We start from the raw sequence: 25686 nt of genomic DNA, 5'->3' as shown, positions 1-25686 counted from the left end.
ACCACAGGGTCACAGGGTCAGAACTGAAACCTGACATCGCAGCTCAAGTATGCTGAGCAAAAATATGTCTGCAAAACCCTGGCAATAGACCAGTAATTTATCAGTGTTATAGTGGACTTAACCTCTGTGTGTCTTCAATAAAATCCAACACTATGAGATATAAAGAGACTCTCACAGCTTCTTGTGTCATCCTTGACAAACTGTGAGCCTGGAAGCTCTCCAGCAAATCATGCAGCAGCAGAGGAATGCAATTTCAACTTTAAACTTGGAGGGGACGCCTAAGTGGGCTCAGTGTGCTGCTAAGGGTGTAAAAAGTGGTAATACGCAGATACAATACGAACTCAGCAGATACCCTTCAGAGCTGACAACGCTAAATAAGATCTGCAGTGAGTGACTGTTTTGAAGAAAAAGGCTGTTTGCATGGACTTAAAACTTATAGGTAGTTAAGCTATTTTTGAGCATGTCGTTTCTAGTCGTGCTCTGCTGGGTTTCAGCCTCTTAATGACATGGTTCACGGCCGCATGAGTCTGACCAAGAAGAAAAAAAAAAATACGAAGAAGAAGAAGAAAAATGTCCAACCCCTCTGAAGATTTCCTGTTTCATGAAAAGCGCACATACTGTGAGTCATATAGGGTAAAGACCTGCCTGCTGTTTACTCAGTCTCCTTCATACCCTGAGTCGTGAAGGCGTTTAAAGGGAGCTACAGGCGGGCCGAAGAAAAGTCCGAGGAGACTGGATATTAACCCGCTGTCAAGGCTTCGGTAAATTAATGAGAAAGAGGGCAGTGCATAGTCCGGTTCTAAATGGAGCTACGTCGGTTTTCCGCTTTTTGGTGTGGAATGATACTCTTTGGTAGTATTCTGCTCGAGGAGGCGGGTGAGTTGAACTTTAAGCTCCCAGAAAAAGTTGTCAAATCTCCGGCTGCGTTTTTTAATCACAGCTGCGAGCTTCTTTTTTTTTTTTTTTTTTTCTCCTTTTTCTTCAGGAAACTCTGAAGAAGCGGGGTCGATACAAAGTGACAAACTACTTCCTTTTTGGCAAAATATGAGACAGTAATTATTTTTTTTAAAAAAACAGGTGTTTCATTCGCTTTTAGCTAAAAGCACGCCGCACATGCTAAAATACATAAAAACACAAAATACCCAAGTGCGAATGTTATTAAGCTTTAAATGCCTTGTATGTTCGGCATACTTCATTTGCTAGCCTGGCCTCAAATGCAAATTAAGTTCAGCTGACTCTGTGAATGTCTGTAGTGCAACTTTTATCATTGTGAATGCAGCAGCTTTGGGAAGATATCACCTGCTGTAAGTCACAGCCTTTATAGCGCTCCTTTAGTTATCTGCATCTTTGATGTGTAACCACAGGTCTAACAGACCCCCCCAAAGGAAGACAGTGTTTTACCTTCATCCGTCTCAGACTCAGTCCCAGCGGCACCAAGTGGCTTTGGCCGCTCCTAATCCTCCCCCCCCCCCCCCCCCCCCACCTCTCTGCAATTATATGTAGCCCTGGGTGACAATTACTACCATTCATCCCTTCCTTTACCCGCCTCCTCCTGGGTTAAAATGACATGCTCTTTCAGAGGAGTTGCTCTAATGATATAATTACTCAGGCTCAGCCACCTTCCTACAGCACTCAGGCATGGACTATCCCCTCAGTGCTGATTTACTTCAAAACACCTCACCAGCCCGCTGGGCAGACTTTTAAATTGCTCTGTCATGTAGTTTAGTCTGGAGTTCAGGTGTAATATTTTTTATTTGTTAAGGAATCTCAGTAGAGATGAGTCCTGAAAGCAAAAAAAAAAAAAAAAAGACCTGCGATGGCCTGATAGCTTCTTGTGAAAGTGTCTCACTCTGCTGCTGACTGTCAGACACAGCCATCCGCCAGCAGTGATCTAACTTTGCTGCCCTTCCAGGCTGCATGTTGTACAGTGTCTCTGTTGCTGACTCCACCCTGCAACCTGGGTGAACTGACACAGTAGGATTCTTGTGTAAGGTTAAGAGCGCACACACAGAGCACCTTTCCCACGAGTTGGTGTGAAGCCCAGGCAGTTAGACTTTTTCTTTTTTTTTTCTTTTTGCTGACACTGTCGAGAAGCATGCTTTCACTTACACTTCCTCTTCTGAAACATCTTCTGTTGTGGCCGTGTGATTAATTAAAGTGCCATGTTGAGACATCTACCACTTCAGCGTTATGGTGTTTTTGGTGGAAATTAACCTGCTTTCTTTCTTGGTTTTGTTGCGAGTTAAATTATCTGAGGCAAACAACAGGTTCAACTTCCTGTACACGTGAAGTCTGCATACAGCTGAAATGTGGTTAGGTGGTTTTACTGAACTAAGGTCACGTGTTTTCAGTCTGCATAAGACATGCACTGTCTCCACATGAAAGTCTTACTTCTATTTCTCTTATAGAACCTCAACAAGTGGCGCAGAGACACCATGATTGTTTCCTATATTTATGATTAATCCTAGACAATCCTTGAAATAGCCCCGTTTTGGACCACTTCCTCCTCTTAGCACCCAGTTTCCATTCATACTTTTTATATACAGTAATAGCGAGCACGCCCTTCAAAATTGGAGAAGAGATTCTTCACCGTTTGTGTTGTTTTGTCTCTCTGTGCGTGACGAGCATCCTGCCTGGGATTTTTTTTTCTTTCTTTCATCATTAAAGGCCCCTCAATGCAAGGACAAATTGCAGAATTGCACCCTGAGAATATTTGTGGAAATACAAACACTCGCAGGCACATTTCTTTCTCTCCAGTCATTCACAGACACTGACACGTAACTTCGCTCTCCATCAACAAATCATCAGCGGTGTTGGCACAACACCTTTCTTGATGGGGAGCCGACTCATCGGGCTGAAAAATTAGAGATCTCTCGGCAAGAAAATGCATCTGCGTTTCCTTTGTTTGTTGTTCTTGCCTGTCTGGCAGTTGTCTCCTTAGATGATTATCAAACCCACAGGCACTCATCACACAATCCTGTATGTCTCACTGATATGGGTCTACCTCCTGGCGAGGCAAGTCTGAACAAGACCAAAGGAGATGAATGCCACTGCTCTACTCTGTTAAGACCTCACAGGGAAAAAAAAAAATGCATTCAGCCCTCTAGTATGAAATTGGTTGGATTTTCTTCTGGTTATGTGGAATATCTGTTTCTACATACTGACAAATTTCAGAATATCCCCATCCTTTTATTAAATTTCAACTTCTTCAGACTTTTAAGGCTAATGAATATCATACAAACCTATCTTAATGATCATAATCAGTTTTTTTAATATAAAATGTTATTAGGTTGTTTAACAATTCAGTAGTTTCATACAAGGAAATTACTGCAACCCTGTTTTATGTCCTTACAGGCAGTAGAATGGACTTGTTTTGCATTCACAACTCAGTGTCACCTCTTTCTCTTCCTCTTATTTTTTTTTCCAGAGGCCTCTATAATGCAGTTAAAAAGGCTGTGCAAGTTTTGTGATATACAGCCAACTAACTGTTCTGGTAAAGGGAGCTGTAAGGTGGAGTGTGCTCGTACTGCCATTTGCCCCAGAGAGGAAGAAGTGTGTGTCAGTATTTGGTAAGTGTCCACTCAACTTCCTGTCTTGTGGTTCTAATGCAATAGTTCAGGGTGTAAATTAATGAACTGTGGCAGTATCTTTTCTTTATTACTTTATTTGCTCCATGACATTTGTTAATCTTTTATATCCTTCCATCCTTACTTATTTATTCATCAAATCAGGCATCGTTTCCTTCCTGAAGCTCTAAAATTTCCTTCATGTGGTGACCGTTCACTTTTTTCATTTTGTCCATCAGCATTTTGCTCAAAAGCCAATCAGATTACGACAGCCCGTGATCGCCTGATCACCCGTCGGCATCGAATCTGACTCTGAATGTGAGAAGCAGTAGGAAGGAAATTTGTATTGGTGTTAAAAGCTTAAAGCCGTGCTGCTGTTTCTCATTATACTAGCAGTGTAGCGGGCTTGTTATGAGCTGAGGTTAGCAGAAAGCTAATGGCACATGGACAGCAGCACCTCTTTAAAATGTCTGTCATAACCACCCAGGTAGCAAAGCTCAGCAGGAATTCCAGATGTAAATATTATCAATTTGCACAGGGCCAGTTTTTTCTTTCTATTGTTTGAAATGTTGAATTCAGTGTTTTAGTCACGTGTGTGTATATATACTATAGAAAAATATGCCATTTACAGCTACCAATTCATCACTGCATTATGTGCCTACTGTACTGTGCAAAAGTCTTGAGTCACCCCACTTTTTTTTTTTTTTTTTTTTCTTTTTTTTTTTAAACGCCTGGGATCACTTTTCTATCGTCCATCCAGCCGTCTGTCCATCACGCTTTCAATATAACTGCAGGCGACGTGTTCTTTGGAACACTCGTTAATTTATATTTTGGTTTCAAGGAGCCACATTTGTATTTTTTAAAGTGGTCTTGAGCAACGTAAAGGTGAAGATGCAAGGAGTAGAGGTGGTGAAGGTGGATAAGTTTTAAATACCTGGGCTCATCCATCCAAAGCAACAGACAGCGCACAAGAAAGGCGAAGAAGAGAGTGCAGGCAGGGCAGAATGGGTGGTGACGAGTGTCTGGGGTGATTTGTGACCGAAGGATGGTAGCGAGAGTGAAAGGAAAGTTTTACAATGCAGGAGTGAGACCTATGATGTATGGTTTGGAGACAGTAGCACTGACAAAAAGATGGGAGGTGGAGCTGAAGATGCTAAGTTTTTTTGTTGGGAGTGACCAGGATGGACAAGATTAGAAATGAGTACCTCAGACTGAGCACTTTGGAGACCGTTAGACAAGCAAGGCTGAGACGGTTTGAGCATGTGCAGAGGAGTAATAGTAGATACACTGGACAAAGGCTGTTAAAGATGGAGCTGCCAGACAAGAGAGAAAGAGGAAAATCACAGAGGAGGTGTAGTGAAGGAGGACATGCAGTGTGACAGAGGAGAATGCTAGAGAGAGGGTGAGATGGAGGCAGATGATCGGCTGTGGCAACCTCTAAAGGGAGCAGCCAAAAGAAGAAGGTACTTTGTTACTAGCAGTTTGTTGCATAAATATATGATTTGTTCCCATTTCTTTAACTGAATCTATGAAAGATAACAGTTTGACAGGAATAAAACAGCATTTTTGCATCAACGGTGATTTGCAAAGAGAGTTTGGCTGAAAACTTGGCATATCTCAGCATGGTGTGCAGTGTGTCCTTTAAAGAAATTTGAAGAAACTGGAAATCATTGAAGCAGTGTGGGATTATCTTGACAGAAAATAGAACAAAGTCAGCCTGGAAAACTATTGTAGGGTCTTTACCTTACTATATAAAGCGCCTTGAGGCAACTGTTGTGATTTGGCGCTATCTAAATAAAATTGAATTGATACCTCACAGCAAGAAGGTCTGCGTGCGAATCCACCTTGGCCCGGGCATGTTCTCCCCGTGTTTATGTGGGTTTTCTCCAAGTACTCTGGTTTCCTCTCACAGTACAAATACATGCAGTTACTGGGGTTAGGATAATTGGTCATTCTAAATTGCCCATAGATGTGAATGTGAGCGTGAATGGTTGTCTGTCTCTCTGTGTTGGCCCTGCGACAGGCTGGCGACCTGTACAGGGTGTACCCTGCTTCTCGCCCTATGACAGCTGGGATAGGCTCCAGCCCCCCCACAACCCTGAACAGGATAAGCAGAAGAGGGAGGATGGATGGATGGATGGATGGATGGATGGAACTATTCCTGAAGACTGCTTAAAGAAATTAAAAGAAAGCTGCCTAAAGAGTTCAGGCTGTGTTGGAGAATAAAAGTGGTCATACCAAATATTGACTTTGAATCTAGTTAGAATTGCATAAACTCTGTTTTTGCTTTATATGCTGTATTTCCATATAAATATAAAGAAATGAGGGGTATAGGAAGACCAATAATCAGACTTGACTAGTAAAAAGAAGTGTTTTCTGTCTTCTCTTTCCAAGGAGGAAGAAAGATGACAATGTTACCTTTGATACAGTGTGCCACGACCCAGCTGAAAAACTGTATGGCCTGGTGCTGGAGGACTACAACAACAGCAAGTGTGACATGAAGGACCTGAGTCGCCAGGACTCGAAGTTCTTCATCTGTTCGTGCTCGGAGGATGAATGCAATGAGCACGTCTTTTTTAACCCAAGTAAGTTCAAACAGCAATTTTAAAATTAAGTAAATGTGTTTGAAAACAGTTCAGTATTTATATTCCATTTGTATTGCAGCTTGATAGACGTTTACTCAGCCTTTTCCTCTTCCATCAGAGATGTTTGGATCTTTAAATGTTACGTGCTCAACTAAGTGCACCAATTAGTTGCAAAGTTGTTAGTCTAGGAACACTAGCGCCTGGCAAGATTTTTGCTTTTAAAGCTTTTTGAATATAACTCAATGCCGTGAAGGGAATTGTAGAGACTGTGTATGCCGATTTCACCCCTTACAAATGAGACAAAATGGTTTAGCCCGTCCTGCACCGAGTTACCTTTTACACCACTTTTAATCTATTCTGTCTAGGTGACTGCTAATGTGCACCAAGAGCCGTGTCTTTATCCAAGAAAGCAAAATCAAATGATCAACAGAAAGAAAGGAGAGGGTCAAATAAGCAAACTGAGGGAAGTCAACAAATTTCTTTCAAAAGAAAGGTGAGCAGAGCACAGCTCACAGGTTGAGAAAGGTTTAGCTCTCAGCTGATGTCAGATATAGCTACCAAAATGACCCAGCACAACTTAAAACCATGAAACTCCCAAACAGGCAGAGGGAGTGAAGCAGCAGCAGGTCCCTCTACAAATGATGTGACACGAGGTGAATTCATAAAAGTTATTCAGAGCAGTAATTCCTGTGGTTAGCAGTTTAGCAACACTAACATCAAGCAGCATTAAGTTTTATTGGTATGCTGGACCAGTGAGGCTGTGATGCAAGCGTTTTGAGGAAGTCGGTGCATTTCAGGCTGATGAAATAACGTATTTAAATACTACAATAACACTCCTTCATTTAGAAATCTAAAATAATGGTGTCAGGCAGCACACCAACCCTTGAGGTGACTGTTTTGTTGTGATTTGGCGCTATATAGATCAAATTGAACTGAATATTACTGAATCATCCAGTCATCTGCAAGACCTTTAGTGTTGTTTATGACACTGGCTCCACAGTGTAGTGGTTTACACTTTTGGGTTGCATCAGGAAGGCCATGAGTGATAAAACCTCTGCTCAATCAAACATGCGGAGCTACCTGCTGTCACAAGGGAGCAGATGAGAAGAACACCAACAGAAAGTGGCTGTTATAGGTGATATCACTGCACATATTATAAACACAATTTAACGTAATTCATTTTAGCATACTCCTAACATACCCTGACTCCACCAAAGTACTGTAATTACAGTGCAGGTGTTAGTAAACTCAAATAAGTTTGGACACACAGCAGGTTAGTGACGTTTTGCTCACTATAACTGATGTCTTTATGTAAGTGTTAGAAGATTGCCATTTTATAACATGAGAATCATAAATACTTATGATAATGCACTTTTAAACTTGCCACTCAAAGCAAACAGTATGTTAAGAGATGTGGGAGGATTTCAGGCTGTATGCAAACATTTCATAGACATATTAAATATGGTAAATAAGCAGGTTATTACTGGATATTATAATGGCTGCTGCAGGTTGTTGTACAGTTGCCGGCTCAGTTATTTAAAAAACAAAAATCAAAAGACTCATAAGAGATATGGATCAAAAAAGGAAGGGGTCCCAAAGCGATTGCTTATGAATAGGGCTCAGAGTTCTGCCTGGAAATCATTTTCTGAGAGTTCATCACTAGGAGAGTCATACCTTGCACATTACACACCACTCATTTAATCCAATCTTTAAATTTTACTACATCTCTCTTGCAACATTGCCTTTCTTTTCGACGTGGAGTAGAACTAGTTTAAAACGTTAGATGTGGAGTTGTATGATGCTTACATTCGCAAGGATCACATGATGGCGTCACAGGCGATATCAGTTCCTATTAGTTTGCCATGCATGAGTGCTAACACATGTGCACCGGGATGCTCTCCAGATGCATGATTACAAACAGGTTTAGGAGATCATGTAGACATTGGCTTCTAGACTCCAGTTACAACATTGGGCCTGAAATCAGATGTATTTTGACTACAGTGTCCCGGCAGTAATAACACTAAGGTACATTTCCGAGACCTGGCTCTGCACCGAGAGCCAAATTGAAAGCATCTGCGTGGAGTAAAGCACGTCATGGAAACACATTTGCTCACTGTTGGGAATGTCTGTGGACTCTGTAAGCTTTCAGCGACTGAAGTGGGTCAGTTTTGTAGTAAAGGCACTGCAGATGAACTTCAACAACAGGGCAATAATACCAGAGATTTCACGTGTAAATTGTATATTGTAGGCAAATTCTACACTGTGGAAACCAGTTGAACCTGTTGTACAAAGCTTTTTTTTTTTTTAATTATTCAGCTTTTGCTTGCAATTTGCCTTCTTTTCATACAGTCACACTGCTGCTTTGAGAAGTCGGCTAATGGTGTTTTCAACCCTATTATCAGAAATGCATTAACAAAACCTACTGGGAACGGCAATGGTACGAAATGAGACCTAGCTTGAGTGAAAACAAGCTGTGTCGGCAGTTATATTGAATATGAGCGGGCGGCTGGTCAAAGTCACATCCACATGAATGCCAAAATCGAACAAGACATAACGAGATGATCAATGTTATTCGCTTCAGCTGTCAGTGGTTTTAATGCTGTGACTGATTGTTGTGTAAACAAATGCTCCAGTACAGCCTTAAAAGCTTCATTTAAGACGTGTATTTGTTATTTTGCTGAGAGTTAGATGAGAGAATGGGTGCCACTGTTTCTGCTCTTTATGCTAAGATATCATATGTAGCTGGCAGATGCCTGGGTAGTATGGATCTTATCCAATTCTCACCAACAAGCGTATTTCTTAAAACCTTTTCCTTCAAAGTATTCTTTCCTTTTGGATGCAGTATTTTGCCCTTTGAACTCTAAATAACATGGCTTTACGCTTCATCCCTACACCTTAAATGTAGCATTACTTCTGAGCTTTCAATATTTCATACAACAAGTAAGGATTTTGGCTAAAGCCTGGGGGAGTTTGTAGGCACAGTGACAGGTTTGTTGTGAGAAATAGCTTCTCACTCCACAAAAATCAAAACAAACAGTCTGGCTGGGGCCCTGTAGAGGATTTCAGACATGTGGTTTCCTGTTTGGAAAAAAAAAATAGAGAGAAGTTGAGGGCTTGACTGGGCAGTCAGCTAGATGCCTTCTCCATTTGTCACCCTGACTCTGTTCCTTTACACTTGCTGCTAAATTCATTTTCTTGTAATTTTTAAATAATATTTTTTTAAATAATAATGCCTTTTATGTTTCTGTTTTGACACTATTACCACTAAAATTGTGCAACCCAAATGTAAGCTAGACCGTTAAGAAAAGCATGGCACTCACTTTGACAAAACAACATATAAATGACTAAATTTAGAGCACTTCAAACCAGGACATTTGAGGTTTTCTTGTTTAGTGTATTATGTCTGGTGATACTTTTTATAGTTCTTCTTCTATTGCTGCAGCTCTAAAAAACTGGACCATAAACACAGTGCAAGTATAAACTTTCACTGTTTGCCAAAGCCATAGCAGCTTCCAGACACACCAATTATACAAATTACAAGAATCAGACATACACTGTAAAGAGCTTGACTGGGTCAGGGTTTGGAGCAGTTTACATTTGTGGCTGAGACTCTAACTTTAGCTTTGTGATCCTTATGGACGTTCCACAAAGAAGGACCAGGGTTCTCTGGTGTCTTCAGAGTATTACTTTACTCTTAGCTAGGTTCTGATACAATCTGTCATATTGTATCAGAACTGGATAAGATTTAAAGTGTAAAAACTGCAACTTCAACTATCTTCATTAACACATACTGATTCTTTTGTCTTTTTTAGGACCCTCAGAACCACAAGTGATGACTGTCATCTTAGTAAGCCTGGTGCCTCTTCTGGTTATGGCTGTCATGGTCATCATTTTCTTTTACTTTTACCGCATCTGCCGTCAGCGCAATGCTCACTCCAGACACAAGAAAGGTCCTCTGCTGGACAGCGATCGTCTTGTCATTATAGAAGAGGAAGGTTCAGACAGCAGCTCCACGCACGCCAACAATCTCAACCACAACACTGAGCTGCTGCCAATCGAGCTGGATGTCCAGGTTGGAAAAGGGCGCTTTGCAGAAGTTTACAGAGCCAAGCTGAAGCAGGGCTCCTCTGTTAGCATGGAGCAGGGCTTTGAGACAATAGCAGTTAAGATTTTCTCACACGAGGAGTATCCATCCTGGAAGAATGAGAAGGAAATCTTCTCAGATGCAGACCTGAGACACGAGAATGTGCTTCACTTCCTGACAGCAGAGGACAGGAAGGCGCAGAGACAGTACTGGCTGATCACAGCCTATTATCCACGAGGGAATCTCCAAGAGTACCTGACTCATAACATTATCAACTGGCATGACCTGTGGCTGCTGGGCAGTTCGCTAGCCCTTGGAGTGGCGCACCTTCACAGTGACCGCACCCCCTGCGGCCGCTCCAAGGTGCCTATCGCACACAGGGACATTAAGAGCTCCAACATACTTGTGAAAAATGACTTGACCTGCTGCCTGTGTGATTTTGGCCTCGCGCTTCGGCTGGACAGCTCTCTGTCTGTGGATGAGCTGGCCAACAGTGGGCAGGTAAGGCTTACTTAATACTAAATCTTAGGTGATCAATTGTTTTCACTTGGCTGTCGATCACTTCAGAGATCATAAAATGTGCCAGCACCCTAAACATGAACCACTCTATGCCCTATCGTATAACTCTTCTGTCAGACTTTGAAAAGAGCCAAGCTATATATCAAACTTTTCATTTTCTTACCCTCACAACTTCAGGACACCGTCTCTAAATATATGGCACTCACTCTGTCTTGTCCCCAGAAGGCTAATGCTGATAGAAATAGTGCTGTAAGTGCTCTTGGTTGGTTGTTGTTTTATCATAGTCACAATACAAACAGGCTTGATTGATTCTTAATGGACTCATTACAAAGATGTAATAGGCCAGAGACAATTTGCACTCTGTTATGAAAATGTCTTGTTATGAAAAGGACTCACCCTTTGCAGCGCAGCACACCTAATGCATTGTGATGCCCCTAATGCATTTGGAGGAAGCTCCAGTGGACACATTTTCAAGGATGGTAATTATGTAAAGACAAGCAAGGTTTTGATGAGCTCAGCGGTGCCCTTTCTTCTAATTATTTTATACATCAACATTTTTTTTTTTTCATGTAGATAACTGTGATGTAATCTCTTACTACACACAGGACAATATCACTACCTGTTGCTTGATTAATGGAGCTGCTGCTTAACGAGCCTTTTTCAACAAAGCAACATTGTTTTGTTGATTTTTAAAAAAGTGGCTTACATGTAGCTCCGTATTTAAACCATGCAAAGCAAAATTGCACATCTGCTATTTGCAACAGTGGTCAAAGATCGCAATAATTAATCTCTTTCTTTCTGTTTGCATTTCCTCAGGTGGGCACTGCCAGGTACATGGCCCCCGAGGTGTTGGAGTCCCGAATCAACCTAGAAAACATTGAGTCTTTCAAACAAGCAGATGTTTATTCCATGGCTCTTGTGCTGTGGGAGATTATCTCAAGGTGCAGTGCCGTTGGAGGTAAGATTATGAAGTGCTTATATGCAACTCTGCTTCACATTTATGAGCTCATAACAACATTAAATACTTTATATCAGATCTGTATGTTAACCACTTAACAAGTTGCACTGGAGATCACAGTCACTACAGTTAAGCTGATGTTGTTTGCTGTTTGGTTGCCAAACTGTCAGTGGAGAAAAAAACAGTTCAATTCAATTTATTTATATAGCGCCAAATAGAATGCCTTTATTGTCATTATACAGGATGTACAATGAAATCACAACAACAGTCACTGAAGGTGCTTTATATTGTAAGGCAAAGACTCTACAATGTCAGAGAGAAAACCTCGACAATTAGACGATCCCATTTGAGCAAGCGCTTGTTGACAGTGGGCAGGAAAACTCCCTTTTAACAGGAAGAAACCTCCAGAAAAACCAGGCTTGGAGAGGGGCAGCCATCTGCCGTGACTGGTAGGGGGTGAGGAGAAAGAGAGGAACACTCACAAGACAAAAGTTGACAAAATGCAATAGCGGTGTATAAACACATGCGGAGTGGAGAAGAAGTTCTCAGTGCATTATGGTATGTCCCCCAGCATCCTGAACCTATAGCAGTATAACTAAGGGATGGTTCAGGGTCTCTAACTATAACCTTTATCAAAATGGAAACTTTTAAGTGTAATCTTAAAAGTAGAGAGGGTGTTTCTCCCAAATCCAAACTGCGAGCTGGTTCCAGGGGAGAGGAGCCTTTAGAAAGTCTAGGAACCACAAGTAAGCCTGTGGTCTGAGAGTGAAGTGCTCCATTTGGATAATCTGTTACTGTGAGATCCTTAAGATATGACAGGGTCAAGACCTTGTATGTGAGACCAAGGATTTTAAATTAAATTTGGGATTTAACAAGGATGCAATGAAGAGAAGCTAATGTGTCGGTACTCTCTCTGCAGCGTTTTGGGTCAGCTGAAGGCTTTTCAGGGAGCTTTTTGATCAGCCTGATGATAATAATGAATTATAATAGTCCAGCCTATAAATTAACAATGCATGAACAGCTTTTAGCGTCACTCTGAGGCAGGATGTTTCTAGTTTTAGTGATACAGAAAGCTACATATTTGTTTAATGTGCGTGCTGAAGGACATATCCTGGTCAAACATTATTCTTCCGGTGATCCAGTAGCGCATGATGGTTCATATTCCTTCATTTTATTGAGGAGGACAAAAAAAAAATCATTACTCCCATCAAAAATAGTTTGAGAACGAGTTATCCAAATCCTCCACTAGCTTTATCCAAATATTTTCCATAGATTTAGCTGGTAATTTAGGCATAAAATGAATTATTAATTGATGCAGAACATCAGCGAATGGTTAAGTAAATAGAGTTTAGCTTTAATGTGTGTTGGGGGGGGGGTGCACTTAAGATGTCAGGGAACTAAGACTTGGTGTATTGCCAGAGTCAGTTTAACCTTATCACACAGGAAATACAGAAGAAAGAGTTCATGTTATGCATCTAGTTCCTGAAATATGGCCTACTTAAGAGTAGTACAACATTTGGGGGAAGGGGGGGGCACTCATTTGTTAAGTAAATATGAGCTTACTGTTTGACACTTTATCTCTTGCTTGTTGTTTCCTGTTGCATTTTTTGATGCCTGTTTTAAACAGTTTGCCTGACTAGTAGTGTACACACATTTAACACTTCCTCTAACCTTTACAGAGAACCATCAATTTCCTTTGTAAATTAGCCTGGGTCACTGAATGTATAGGAAACCAATAGAAGCTCTGATTGATGAAATTCCCTTTGGAGGCTGTGTAAATACTCTCAGAAATACTGTAAAAGCTTGTTTGACCTCTGAGCAATACAAGCACCAAGTGACCAACTCCACAGTGAGTTCACTTATTAGCTGTGTGACAGGACTTATGTGTGAGCATTCGATGACCCATTAGTCATGGTGGGAACAAAATCTAAACGTGTCAAGCCCGCAATCCATCTTGTAGAAGCCTCAAGGATCAGCCTTCACTTTACTAATGTACCGTTACTCGTGTTTGTCATTCTGCAGCAAAAACAAGGTCGAGGTATGTGCAAATAATAGAAATGGTTGATTATCTGAAGCCAGTGCGCTGCAGTATTTCATGTCGACAGAAGGTTATTTGTTTTTGCTTCCTTTCCTTTAGTGTCTCTGTGGTCCCGTTTGTTTCTAAGACTGCTCCTGTCTCCATTGTGTCAGAGCGGTGATTGAATACCAGGTTTGGGCATGAACACTTCTGCGTTTTCCTGTTTTGCCCCCACTAACCCCGAACCCTCCTCCCCAGGGGGCTTCCTTGAAGTGTATCGCACTGTTATGCTGCCCATGAGTCCTCTGAATCAAAAACATGAGCAAGTGACCCACAATTCCTCTTGCTTTTCTTTCCAAACTGCAACAAAATGGGTGCCCTGTGGGTACACATTTGAAAAGAAAATAGAGTATTTCCTGTTTTGCAAAGAGCATGGTCCCAAGGCACGGTGATTCTAGAGTGATTTTAACTTTGTAAGTATGGTTTATATTAGGACATTTTGTGGCTAATGTCTCTTGAGAGTGCAAGAGGCAGCATACAGAGATGAGCAGAGATGCAGCAAATTAATCCAAGTTCATTCTGGCTTCATTTGGTTTCCTCTTGAGGGATTTTGGGAAGTCTTTATGGGCATCTTTATTTATTTATCCTGCATTTCTCTCTATCTGTTACATGCATTAGCTTTAATTAACATTAACACTGTATACAGCACTAACATTAATGCTGTATATAGAATTAACTAATATTCAGAAAGACACTTTGTTACTCTAAATTCTTCCTCATGTTTCTGTCTTTTTCTTCTTACACAGGGGTAGGTGAGCCAGCAGTTAATTATTCTCCCACTGCTGTGCAATACTGTAGATGGTTGTCAAGCTTTACTGATGCAGGCACAGAGAGGGCAGGCCAGTGTAAATTTACTAGACAAAGGAAGCACAGAGGTTCCCATCCCACCTTTTGACTAAAGATAGAAGCCATTAGGGTGGTTCACATGTTTATATCTCTGTTTCCATTTTTCAGACTTGGCGTTTCTCCGAGAGAGACGCAAAAGGGTGACGTCTGTAGTTCATTAGGGCTGAAACCCAAGGAGACGTTCTCCTGTTTAAAGATTAAATCGTTGTACAAACAAAGCCAAACTCTCACCTTGACAGACCATGAGAAAGGTGGAAAGAACAAGTGAGATAATGTAATTTGGTTTTGCCTCACTGGCAGCTAAAAATTTCCTTGCAGATATTATTCTGGCAGTAATTTGGTATTGATTCTGGAGCGGAGCAGCATGAGAGCAAAGCTGATGTGTTTACAGAGTACACTTAAGAGTTGCTTGCTTTCCCACTGCTGCTCGTTTTTGGGAGGGTTTTAATGAAGTTGCCAAGTTTTCCCTGGAGGTCGGTGAGTCACTCATGACTCCCTGAGCGCTCACCTCACCTGAGACAAAATATGAGCACATGTGAACCCATACTCATAAATTCAGAATGACACATCCCAGAGCATCAATATAATGACTAGGGCGATGCCCTGCTTTTTCCTCTTGTCTCTCTCATCTCTGTTGCCACCTGCCTGTGTGAGTGTAAGGAAGATGTCTGATAACTGCAGGCAGGCACATGGCTGCTCTGTCACAGCTCCTGAGGCCGTCGTCTGATCTGAGATCTGCCAGACAAGAGGGGGAAAAAAAGCTGTCTGCCGACAGCCAGCCAGGCACAAACCATCACTTTGGCTTCTTTATCTTCCAAGACTAAGGAAGGTGGAGCAAGGGGGAAACAGAGAGATCAGCACACTGCCAAGAGAAGGAAAAGCCAGATTCCAGGCTCCGACCTTTTTATCGCAGTCTCTGTTCCTTAAAATGTCTCTGCTGTATAATTTAGCTGGTCCAGATTTAGGGCTTAGAAAGACTATGAGGGCGTTCCTCAAGCGGGTGGGGCAAAGTAGTAGGATAATAGCGGAGTGGTGTTGAATGTGGAGCTGCAGACTAAGAAATGCCTCCATTCCCTGAAGGGAGATGTTGAGCTTGACTGGAGAGGAGGAGAGGTTAGGGCAGCTGCTCTCCAGATGTCAGACCATCAAACCCTTCAGAAGTGGATGGCCTAATGCATGTGGTGGGGTGGGGTGGGGGTGGGCGTGGGGGGTCTGCCATAATACACATTAGGGGACAAATTTTAGACTTGATTGAGGGTCAAAATATGTGCAGCCAATTTGGTTTCTCAGAAGCTGCATTCAAAGGGAGGCAAAAATATTTTTTGGATTTTCCTTAATGGGGTTAGGCAATGGTTAGGAATGTATCAGCTGCAGTTAATGGTAGGGTAAGCTTCCAGGGCAAGCTGGTGCCATATGCCCTAAAATTAAGCTTTGCTAATGTGTAATATTCCAGCGTACATCTGTACTGCATGACTTTAACAACAGCAAACAAGTGTCAGAGCCACCGCAAACTAATGAAAACCAGCAGCGGCGGCTGGGAGTGGATTAGTCAAGCTGTTGTTCCAGACTCAGACAGACTTTGGGAAACTGACACAGTTGTTGCGATCACATTACTAATTTATTTCCAAGTACATGATGAAACCGTTTGGACCTTTTTTGCCGTATTATTTATGTGTTTAGGTGACAGGATTTCTCTTCTTATTTTCAGTGTTTGTGTTTTATAGGCCATAATTAGACAAAAATGTTAACTTGGAAGGGCAGCAGAGAGACTATCAAAACAAAATGGGAAATGCTTGCGCTGGCTGATTTTTCTTAGCAGACATGAGTGAGGTTAGTACTTCAGTATGTCAAATAAGACTGGTGAGTTTGGGATGTGGGAAGGGGGAGCGAGTGGTCAGTCTATGAGAAAAAATGTGCAGTGTGATGGATGTAAATTACAACGCTTTGAAATGGTGCCATTCATCGAGAATTTCTCCTTGTTTGCAGTAGATAAAAATTACGAAATTTCTCTTAGCTGCATATTCACAGGCAGTTTCTACAGGCATGGCAAGTGGGATGGAAAATAGACATTAAGGAGGAAATATGTGCTAGCATTGCAAAACTCAATCACTATATGTCAGCTGTTGGACACATAGTGTAAGTTCCTCATTGTTACTGTGCTGAAGTTGTTAAAGAGCTTTGCAGAAAATCTTGTCAGTATGCAGTGTGTGACTTTTGCAAACCCCAGCAATCCTCACTCACCCTGTATTGTGTTTTCAAAAGCTTCTGCTAGGGCAGAGTTTAATTTAAGGTTTACCTTTAATAAACAGAGCCGGAGTGGGCAATTTTTTTTATTTTTTTTTTGTCCTGAAATACACACTTTTTTTGTTTATGAAGTAGTACAAGTCCTGTACTTAGGAACCGCTGTTTGGAGATGAACACATAAGCATGTTTGCTGACAGTTTACAAAGTGGATTTGCTGTCTAGAACATAGTTATACACTCCCTGGACCTGTCAAAACAAAACAAACAACATCTGTCTCCTGTTCTCTCAATAATGGTTGACTGGGTTTGTGTTTAAGCTTGAATAAGAAACTAGAAGTACTTTGCTTGCAATAATGTTGAGTTTCAGACTCTAGTGCAAAAAAGGAATTTTTTTTTTTTTGTCTATGTCCCAGAATTCTCCAGTTCCTGTCTTTGCATAACATAACTTCCTCTGAGCTTCTTTCTAACATGTTTAAAAGAAATAAAATGCATTGACTGGAACATCATACAGTGTAAACATGCGGACTATCTGTCCTAGTAGTTTATTTCAATCAGCTATGAACTATTGGAGATTTCTTAATTTCCTTAGATTCTTTATTTTCATAATCACATCAGTCACCTCAAGGCTCTTTATATTGTAAGGTAAAGACCCTACAATAATACAGAGAGACCCCAACAGAAGATTCCCTATGAGCAGCACTTGGTGACAGTGGGAAGGAAAAACTCCTTTTTAACAGGAAGAAACCTCCAGCAGAACCAGGCTCAGGGAGGGGCAGTCATCTGCTGGGGGTAAGCAGAGGGAGACAGGACAAAAGACACACTGTGGAAGAGAGTCAGAGATTAATAATAACTAATGATTAAATGCAGAGTGGGGTGTAAACACAGAGTGAAAAGATGTGGGTGAATAAGAAGTATCTGAATTTAGAAGCAGGAAATTAGAGGTATTCAGCTCATTGTCTTTAAGACATTCTTGCAGTTTAAGTAATACAAAATATTGGTTGACTGGCGGCGACAGCGTGTTGGCCTTATGACTGGATAGACAACCTCAGAACCCACTGACAGCTGACACAGCTTTGTTCTTCAGTCTCATGTAAACTCTGTGAGATTTACATGGGAAGATGCGAGACAAATCTGCATTGTGTTTTTCACTCACTATGCTTGCAAACTGTGTGCATGCAGTGGCACATGTAGTAGCCAGCAGTTAATTATAATGATTGCAATGTATTGTGGTGTTAGGAAGGATATATATATTTTTTGGGGGGGGATATATATATATATATATATATATATAATTTATTTAAAAATAAAGGCTTAGGATAGAGTTCAGTCCCAAACGATGGAGATATGGGATTGCCAGTGGTTGCAGAATCTCAGTTCGATATCTCTCTGCATTGAGATTGCCTCCTTACAAGAAAATCTATGGATCCTCACATGAATCCTGGAATTGCTAGAACTATACAAGATCAGCAGGACCCTAATAGCTTTTATCAGGAATTCAATGGGAATGTGGAAAACACCACCAGAGGCCAACTTCAAGCCAATTGCACAAGTCACCATGAAGTGCAGGATTTACCAAGGACGTGCACTGTCCCAACTGCTGTTCTACATAGGCCTGAACCGGATTAGCCAGATCAATAACAAGACTGGCTACAGACACCGACAACAGAATGGAGCAAACATCAGCCAACTCCTCTATATAGATGTCATCAAGCTGTATGCCAAGAGTGAACAAGACATCGATTCACTGATCCAAACCACTAGGATCTACAGCAACGACATCGGAATGTCATTCGGACTGGAGAAATGTGGTTGGATGGTAACAAAGAGAGGGAAGGTAGTCAGAGCTGAGGGGATTGCACTACCAGAAGGCAACATTGCAGGCATTGAGGACAGCTACAAGTACCTTGGAAGCCCACAGGCACAATGAGGCTGTACGCTAAGCAGAAGGAAGGACACCAAGGACTAGTGAGTGTCAGAACCACTATCCACGAAACAACAATTATCCATGAGTACATCAGAAAGATGCCCACAACTGATCATCGGCTTAGTGAATACCTCAGGCAGCAAAATCCTCAGCAAGAAGAGGAACAAGAACTGGAACCATCCTGGAAGGACAGGCCCCTGCATGGCAGATAGAAGAAGTGGCTGTTATGGAAAAATTCTGACAAAGCTGGACTGACAGACGGCACAGAGGCACTAATCATGGCAGCACAGGAACAAGCTCTAAGCACAAGATCAATGGAGGCTGGGGTCTACCACACAAGGCAAGACCCCAGGTGTAGGCTGTGCAGAGATGCCCCTCAAATAATCCAGTACATAACAGCATGGTGCAAGATGCTAGCAGGCAGGGCATACATGGAACGTCATAATCAAGTGGCTGACATAGTATACAGGAACATCTGTGCCAAGTATGACCTGGAAGTCCAGAGGTCAAGATGGGATACACCCCCAAGGGTGGTTGAGAGTCACCGAGCTAAGATCCAGTGGGATTTCCAGATGCAAAAAGTCTTTGCCGTTAGTGACTGACTGAAGACTAGAACCAGTGAACATCACCAAATGCTGCATTTCCTCCACTGAGATGCTCTTCTAGCTCTTTACTGCAGCCACCTTCAGTTGCTGCTTATTTATGGGTCTTTCTGCATTAAGTTTTGTCTTAAGTAACTGAATAGCATGATTTGAGATCAGGTGACTGACATGACCCTTGAAGAATATCCCATTTCCTTACTTTGAGAAACTATAGGGTTGCATTAACCAGTATGCTTTGGATTATTATCCATCTGTGCTGTTCAGAGTTTAGCCCTGTACACTACAGAATGCATCCTCCTACTTCTATCTGCAGTCACATCATCAATAAACACGAGTGACCCGGTTCCACTGGCAGCCATACATGCCAACAAAAACCTGATGACCAGCAGTACCCTGATCATCAGCTTTTTGTTCCTGTTAAAATGATTCATTTTAAGCTTCCTATTTGCAATAATTCAAGACAGTTATGTAAGAGCGCACTGTGTTTTACAGAATTCACTGTCAGGTTTAAACTTGCTCAAGAAAAAGAATGCATTGTGAAATGTGTTGTTAGGGAGCATATCTTTCTAGATGAGAAAATTATAAACTGTGTTAATTCTGACAAGTAATTGCCACATATGACAAGGATTATACTCAGAGGCTGTACAAGACTTTGTTGTAGTTTAAAGACCTTATTATATATCTTTCCCTCTATTCTCTTGGTCTGATTTTGTAAGCAGTCTTTTTCAGGCATGATTTGTTGTCATCTTTTAATCAATGAAAATTAGCTTGAGCTAGTTTTTACTTCAGCATAATTAATAAGGGATCAGCATAATTAATAAGGGATCCATGCTTCAAACAAAGAGGAATTTGAATTGATACATTTTATACATTTCTTTAAAAACTGTTGACTCTCAGTTTTCAAGCTTTTTCCTGCAGAAATTTTGCCCTAAGTAAACACAATTGGTAAATGCCCTTTGACAAGCACTCTGGAATTGTGTAGGAGAGCTGACACAAAGCTGGAACTGTGCTGGTGAGGTTCTTTAAAATCATCAACACTAAGGGTAAAAATGTGATGATAATGTTTCTCTTCAGCAAATCTCCCCCGTGGCCCTTCTATCAGCATCTCAGGATTCTTTAGTTGTTTGTGCCGCTTCAGTGCTATTTAAAGTTTGCATCCTGCAGTTTCAATTTAGAGCGCACAGTGAATCCTTTGAGAGGTGTTATTGATGTGTGTGCTGTGGGGCACTGCCATCTGATCTTGTCTCTCTATTCCACAGAACTTCATCTGTCAGATGTGATCTGTTTCAAAGTTTGTTTGTTTTTTTTTGCCTGTGTAAAAGCCAGAACTTGACAGTTTGAGAAGTGCACGGGCTAATTCTCTGAACCCACCCCCTGTTTCTGTTTTCACATGCAGAGGTGAAAGCATACGAGCCACCGTTTGGAAACCTGAGGGAACACCCGTGTGTAGAGAGCATGAAGGATAGTGTCCTCAGAGACAGAGGAAGACCTGAGATCCCCAACAACTGGATCAACCACATAGTAAGACATGCCAAAGAAATTTGAACATGCTGTCTTAGAAACTGCTAACTTGTAACCACAAAGTCTTAATTTTTTAATCTCCTGTGAGATGATATCAAATAGAAGTAATTTAAATGCACAAGCCTACCCAAAAAATAAAATAAACATTTTTTTTTTTTTTTTACACATGCACTGCAGCCCTGACCTTTACCTGAAAGAGGTGCGTGCAAGAATGCAAATGCCCAAATAAGTGGGATCAGGGACAGCCAATCAGAAGAAAATTGACTTAAACAGAGGGGGAAGGGAGTGAAAATGATTGGTTTCACACAGAGGAAGCACTGAGTTGCCAAGCTAAGGCCAAATTTAAGACAAATAACATTGAATTGTGCAAATCTATTCTAGCTGAATAAAAAAATATGGAGCCAGAAATGAGCATAACCGGCCCACTTTAAGCAGTCTTTAATGTGCCAGCTCCATGACCCTAGGAGTCTGCTTTGCTGCTGTGAGAACAGTGCAGGTAATGGTGTGCTGTGTTCAGTGTGTCAATTCTATACTCACTCACCTCATTCCAACAGGAGGAACTCGACTGACGCAGGCTGTCTCCTGCACTGTGCATCATGCACACTGGGTGTGTGTGTGTAAACTATGGTTTACATAGTTAACAAGTAGTTTTTTCATCCAGCTTTATTTTAACATGATTTTTTCCTAATACTTAGATTTACCAAGAAAATACCAAGAAAAACAATTCAAATGTGGTCACTTTAACTCATGAATCATAGATTGGGGCCTATAAATCTTATAAGACCCAGAAAACATAAATAAACTTTATTTTCCACACTGGCAGCCAAGTTTTAAATCAGAAGTGTTTATGGTCATTCCAAACATGGGGAAACATGGTCATAAAGAGTGAGACAGTGTTGTTTAGATTTGGAGATAACTGCACATATTTTCAGTCACCTGGAGCACATTCATGCTGCTGTACTCAGCTGTGTAACATAAAAATGGAATTCTAGAGGATTTGAAATCCTCTCCTCTCAGCTTATTTATTTATGCTTTGCTATGTACAGGGGTTGGACAATGAAACTGAAATACCTGACATTTTAGTGTGGGAGGTTTCATGGCTAAATTGGACCAGCCTGGTGGCCAATCTTCATTAATTGCACATTGCACCAGTAAGAGCAGAGTGTGAAGGTTCAATTAGCAGGGTAAGAGCACAGTTTTGCTCAAAATATTGCAATGCACACAACATTATGGGTGACATACCAGAGTTCAAAAGAGGACAAATTGTTGGTGCGCGTCTTGCTGGCGCATCTGTGACCAAGACGTGCAAGTCTTTGTGATGTATCAAGAGCCACGGTATCCAGGGTAATGTCAGCATACCACCAAGAAGGACGAACCACATCCAACAGGATTAACTGTGGACGCAAGAGGAAGCTGTCTGAAAGGGATGTTCGGGTGCTAACCCGGATTGTATCCAAAAAACATAAAACCACGGCTGCCCAAATCACGGCAGAATTAAATGTGCACCTCAACTCTCCTGTTTCCACTAAAACTGTCCGTCGGGAGCTCCACAGGGTCAATATACACGGCTGAGCTGCTATAGCCAAACATTTGCTCACTCGTGCCAATGCCAAACGTCGGTTTCAATGGTGCAAGGAGCGCAAATCTTGGGCTGTGGACAATGTGAAACATGTATTGTTCTCTGATGAGTCCACCTTTACAGTTTTCCCCACATCCGGGAGAGTTACGGTGTGGAGAAGCCCCAAAGAAGCGTACCACCCAGACTGTTGCATGCCCAGAGTGAAGCATGGGGGTGGATCAGTGATGGTTTGGGCTGCCATATCATGGCATTCCCTTGGCCCAATAGTTGTGCTAGATGGGCGCGTCACTGCCAAGGACTACTGAACCATTCTGGAGGACCATGTGCATCTAATGATTCAATGTAATGCACCAATACACACAGTAAGACTGGTGAAAGATTGGTGTGATGAACATGAAAGTGAAGTTGAACATCTCCCATGGCCTGCACAGTCACCAGATCTAAAAATTATTGAGCCACTTTGGGGTGTTTTGGAGGAGCGAGTCAGGAAACGTTTTCCTCCACCAGCATCACATTGTGACCTGGCCACTATCCTGCAAGAAGAATGGCTTAAAATCCCTCTGACCACTGTGCAGGACTTGTATATGTCATTCCCAAGACGAATTGACGCTGTATTGGCCGCAAAAGGAGGCCCTAAACCATACTAATAAATTACTGTGGTCTAAAACCAGGTGTTTCAGTTTCATTGTCCAACCCCTGTATGTCACAATAAAACGCTTCATTCACTTACAAGCTGTCCCAGCTCATTCCCACACACTCTGCCTCTCTCGCGTTATTTTGCTCTTCTTTGTGTAGGATTGTTGTGGCACCTGAAAGATAACTGTTAAGTTGTTAGAATTAGCCCTGTCTCTAGCTACCTGTTCCATATTTTTAAATCAAGACGATGACAAGATGAAGCAGCTGTAGCATTTATGATCAAAGAATTGCATTCTATTTTTCCTGCAAATTCATTGATTTAAAAAAAATAACTCTTGGTGCTAGTTTCTCTAGTAGAAATGCATCAAAAGTCCTCATTTCCTGAAAGGATCTTTGTCCTCAGGGAAAGTTCCTTCTTGGAAAATAATGACTCGTGTTTATCATCCAAATAATTATATTTTAAACAAAACTAACACAAAATGTGAAAGGTCAGATAAGGAAACCAAGCACTGTCTGTAACTGCTAAAACTTTCCTGAGAACTAATCAGAACTGTGATCCTCTTCTCCTCTTCCAGGGCATCCAGATGGTGTGTGCCTCCATAGAGGAGTGCTGGGACCACGACCCAGAGGCCCGTCTCACCGCCCATTGTGTGGCTGAGCGCTTCGATGACATGGAGTACCTGGACAAGCTGTCAGATTGCTCTGACTCAGAGGAGAAAATCCCTGAAGAAATCTTTGTGGTGGATGAGAAGTAAATGTTTAACAGAAACACCGCCCCCTCCAGAGTGGCTGAGGAATTGCTAACAAGCTGCTGAGGGGAATATGAGTGGAGGCACTGTTTGCATGGTTTGGATCAGCAGAGATGTGCGGCAGAGGAAGAAATTGGGCTTACATAGTTTGGATTAAGTCATGAACAAACAGGGAGATCACATCATAAAGCTTCTTTTTTTTTTTCTTCACCAAATACTATTTGCACTTTATAAACATCTATGCACACCAAATTATATATATTTTGTGTCTTATTTGTTTTGACATTTCAGGTATAGGAATTAAACAGACTGCACATATTTTTATTAAAAATGGGGCAAAAGAGAGCAATGGAAAATATTCAGACACTAAGATCCCCTGCAGTTACTTTGTTTTCCGGGGTGGCCAGGTGGTCTTGGATCAAAGTCAAAGGAGTGGAATGAAGCAACATTCAAGGTGCTAAAAGAACCTGTGGTATGAAGTGGAAATTATTCACAGCAAAGAAGTAGGAGAAAAAAATAACATCCAAAGCAGTAATCTGCAGGGATAGCTGATCATATGTCAAGGACTATGAACTGTAAAATAAAGACAGAAAAATCACCCTGACGGGGGGGGGGCATTTTACTCAGAGGACTCTAAACTGAAAAAGGAAGTCTGTTTAATAAGACAAAAAGACTAACGGGAATGGAGAGATGTATTAAGGACTCTAAACTGGAGCATCCAGTCAGTCCCTATGTTATAAAAGCTGAACTTTTTCTCTTTTTTGTTATACAGAGAAGGAAATTCAGATCCAATGCTCAAACTATCTGTATTAAAGGACTTTTTGTATAGAAATCATTATTAAAAAATGTTACTGTACTCTCTGCTTCAGTTTGGTGTTCTTATTAATGCTCTCGTCTGCTGTTGTGCTTTAATGTTTAATTTTGGGATTTTGTGAGACACTTATTTTTACAATTAATTGCTGCTTTATACTTTTCTCGCACACACACCGGAGACTATATGAGGTACACATGTTCAGCTGCACATTAACACACATCTAACCAGCCAATCACATGGCAGCTAACTAATTCATTTAGGCATGTAGACATGGTCAAGACAACCTGCTGAAATTCAAGCGGAGCATCAAAATGTGACTTTTAAGTGACTTTGAATGTGGTGTGATTGTTGGTGTCAGATGGGCTGGTCTGAGTATTTCAGAAACCGCTGATCTCCGCAGTCACCAGATCTCACTCCAATAAAGCACTTTAGGATGGGGTGCAACTGTGAGATTCTCCCCATGGACGTGCAGCTAACAAATCTGCGCCAGCTGTGTGATGCTATCCAGTCAATATGGAGCAAAATCTCCGAGGAGTGTTTCCACCACCTTGCTGAATCTGTGCTATGAAGAATTAAAGAAGTTCTAAAGGAAACAAAGGGGATCCAGCCATGTATTAGCAAGGTATACTCATTAAAGTGATCAATGACTGCATATTGCTAAAATTGAGACTGAAGTCCAGCCTCACATATAAAACTGTGTCCAATCACTTCTAGCATACTCAGTCTACACCAGAAAACAAGGATTCACGTGTAGGATTGTTTATATTGATACGAGTGTGTATTGGGAGCATTTGTAGTTTATTCAGGTGGTGTTAGATATTACAGTGTGAATCCTGTGTTTCTCAGCTTCTCCTCTTTTTTTGCCTTCTTCCTTTTTTTCCCCCCTCTTCATCAATATTTCCTTCATAGAGAAAGTTCAAAAAAATACACTCAGTGCCATTCATTAGAGGTGCTGAAGTATGCTTTTACTATGGAACGATATA

General features: G+C 41.4%; 1 protein-coding gene across 1 annotated transcript; it reads left to right on the top strand.

Annotated features, from left to right (window-relative positions):
- Positions 1 to 644: 644 nt before the first annotated feature.
- Positions 645 to 24761, top strand: LOC115788070 (TGF-beta receptor type-2-like). The gene is made up of 7 exons (XM_030740958.1): positions 645 to 876; positions 3428 to 3569; positions 5961 to 6151; positions 9964 to 10736; positions 11571 to 11712; positions 20801 to 20925; positions 23716 to 24761. The coding sequence occupies exons 1-7, from the start codon at positions 804 to 806 to the stop codon at positions 23893 to 23895; spliced, it is 1626 nt and encodes a 541-aa protein (XP_030596818.1). The 5' UTR covers positions 645 to 803; the 3' UTR covers positions 23896 to 24761.
- The last annotated feature ends 925 nt before the right edge of the window (positions 24762 to 25686 follow it).

This window comes from Archocentrus centrarchus, chromosome 11, assembly GCF_007364275.1.
Source record: "Archocentrus centrarchus isolate MPI-CPG fArcCen1 chromosome 11, fArcCen1, whole genome shotgun sequence".
NCBI classification, from domain to species: Eukaryota; Metazoa; Chordata; class Actinopteri; order Cichliformes; family Cichlidae; genus Archocentrus; species Archocentrus centrarchus.
Note: the sequence above shows the minus strand (reverse complement) of the source record. Positions and strands in the feature narration are given on the sequence as shown.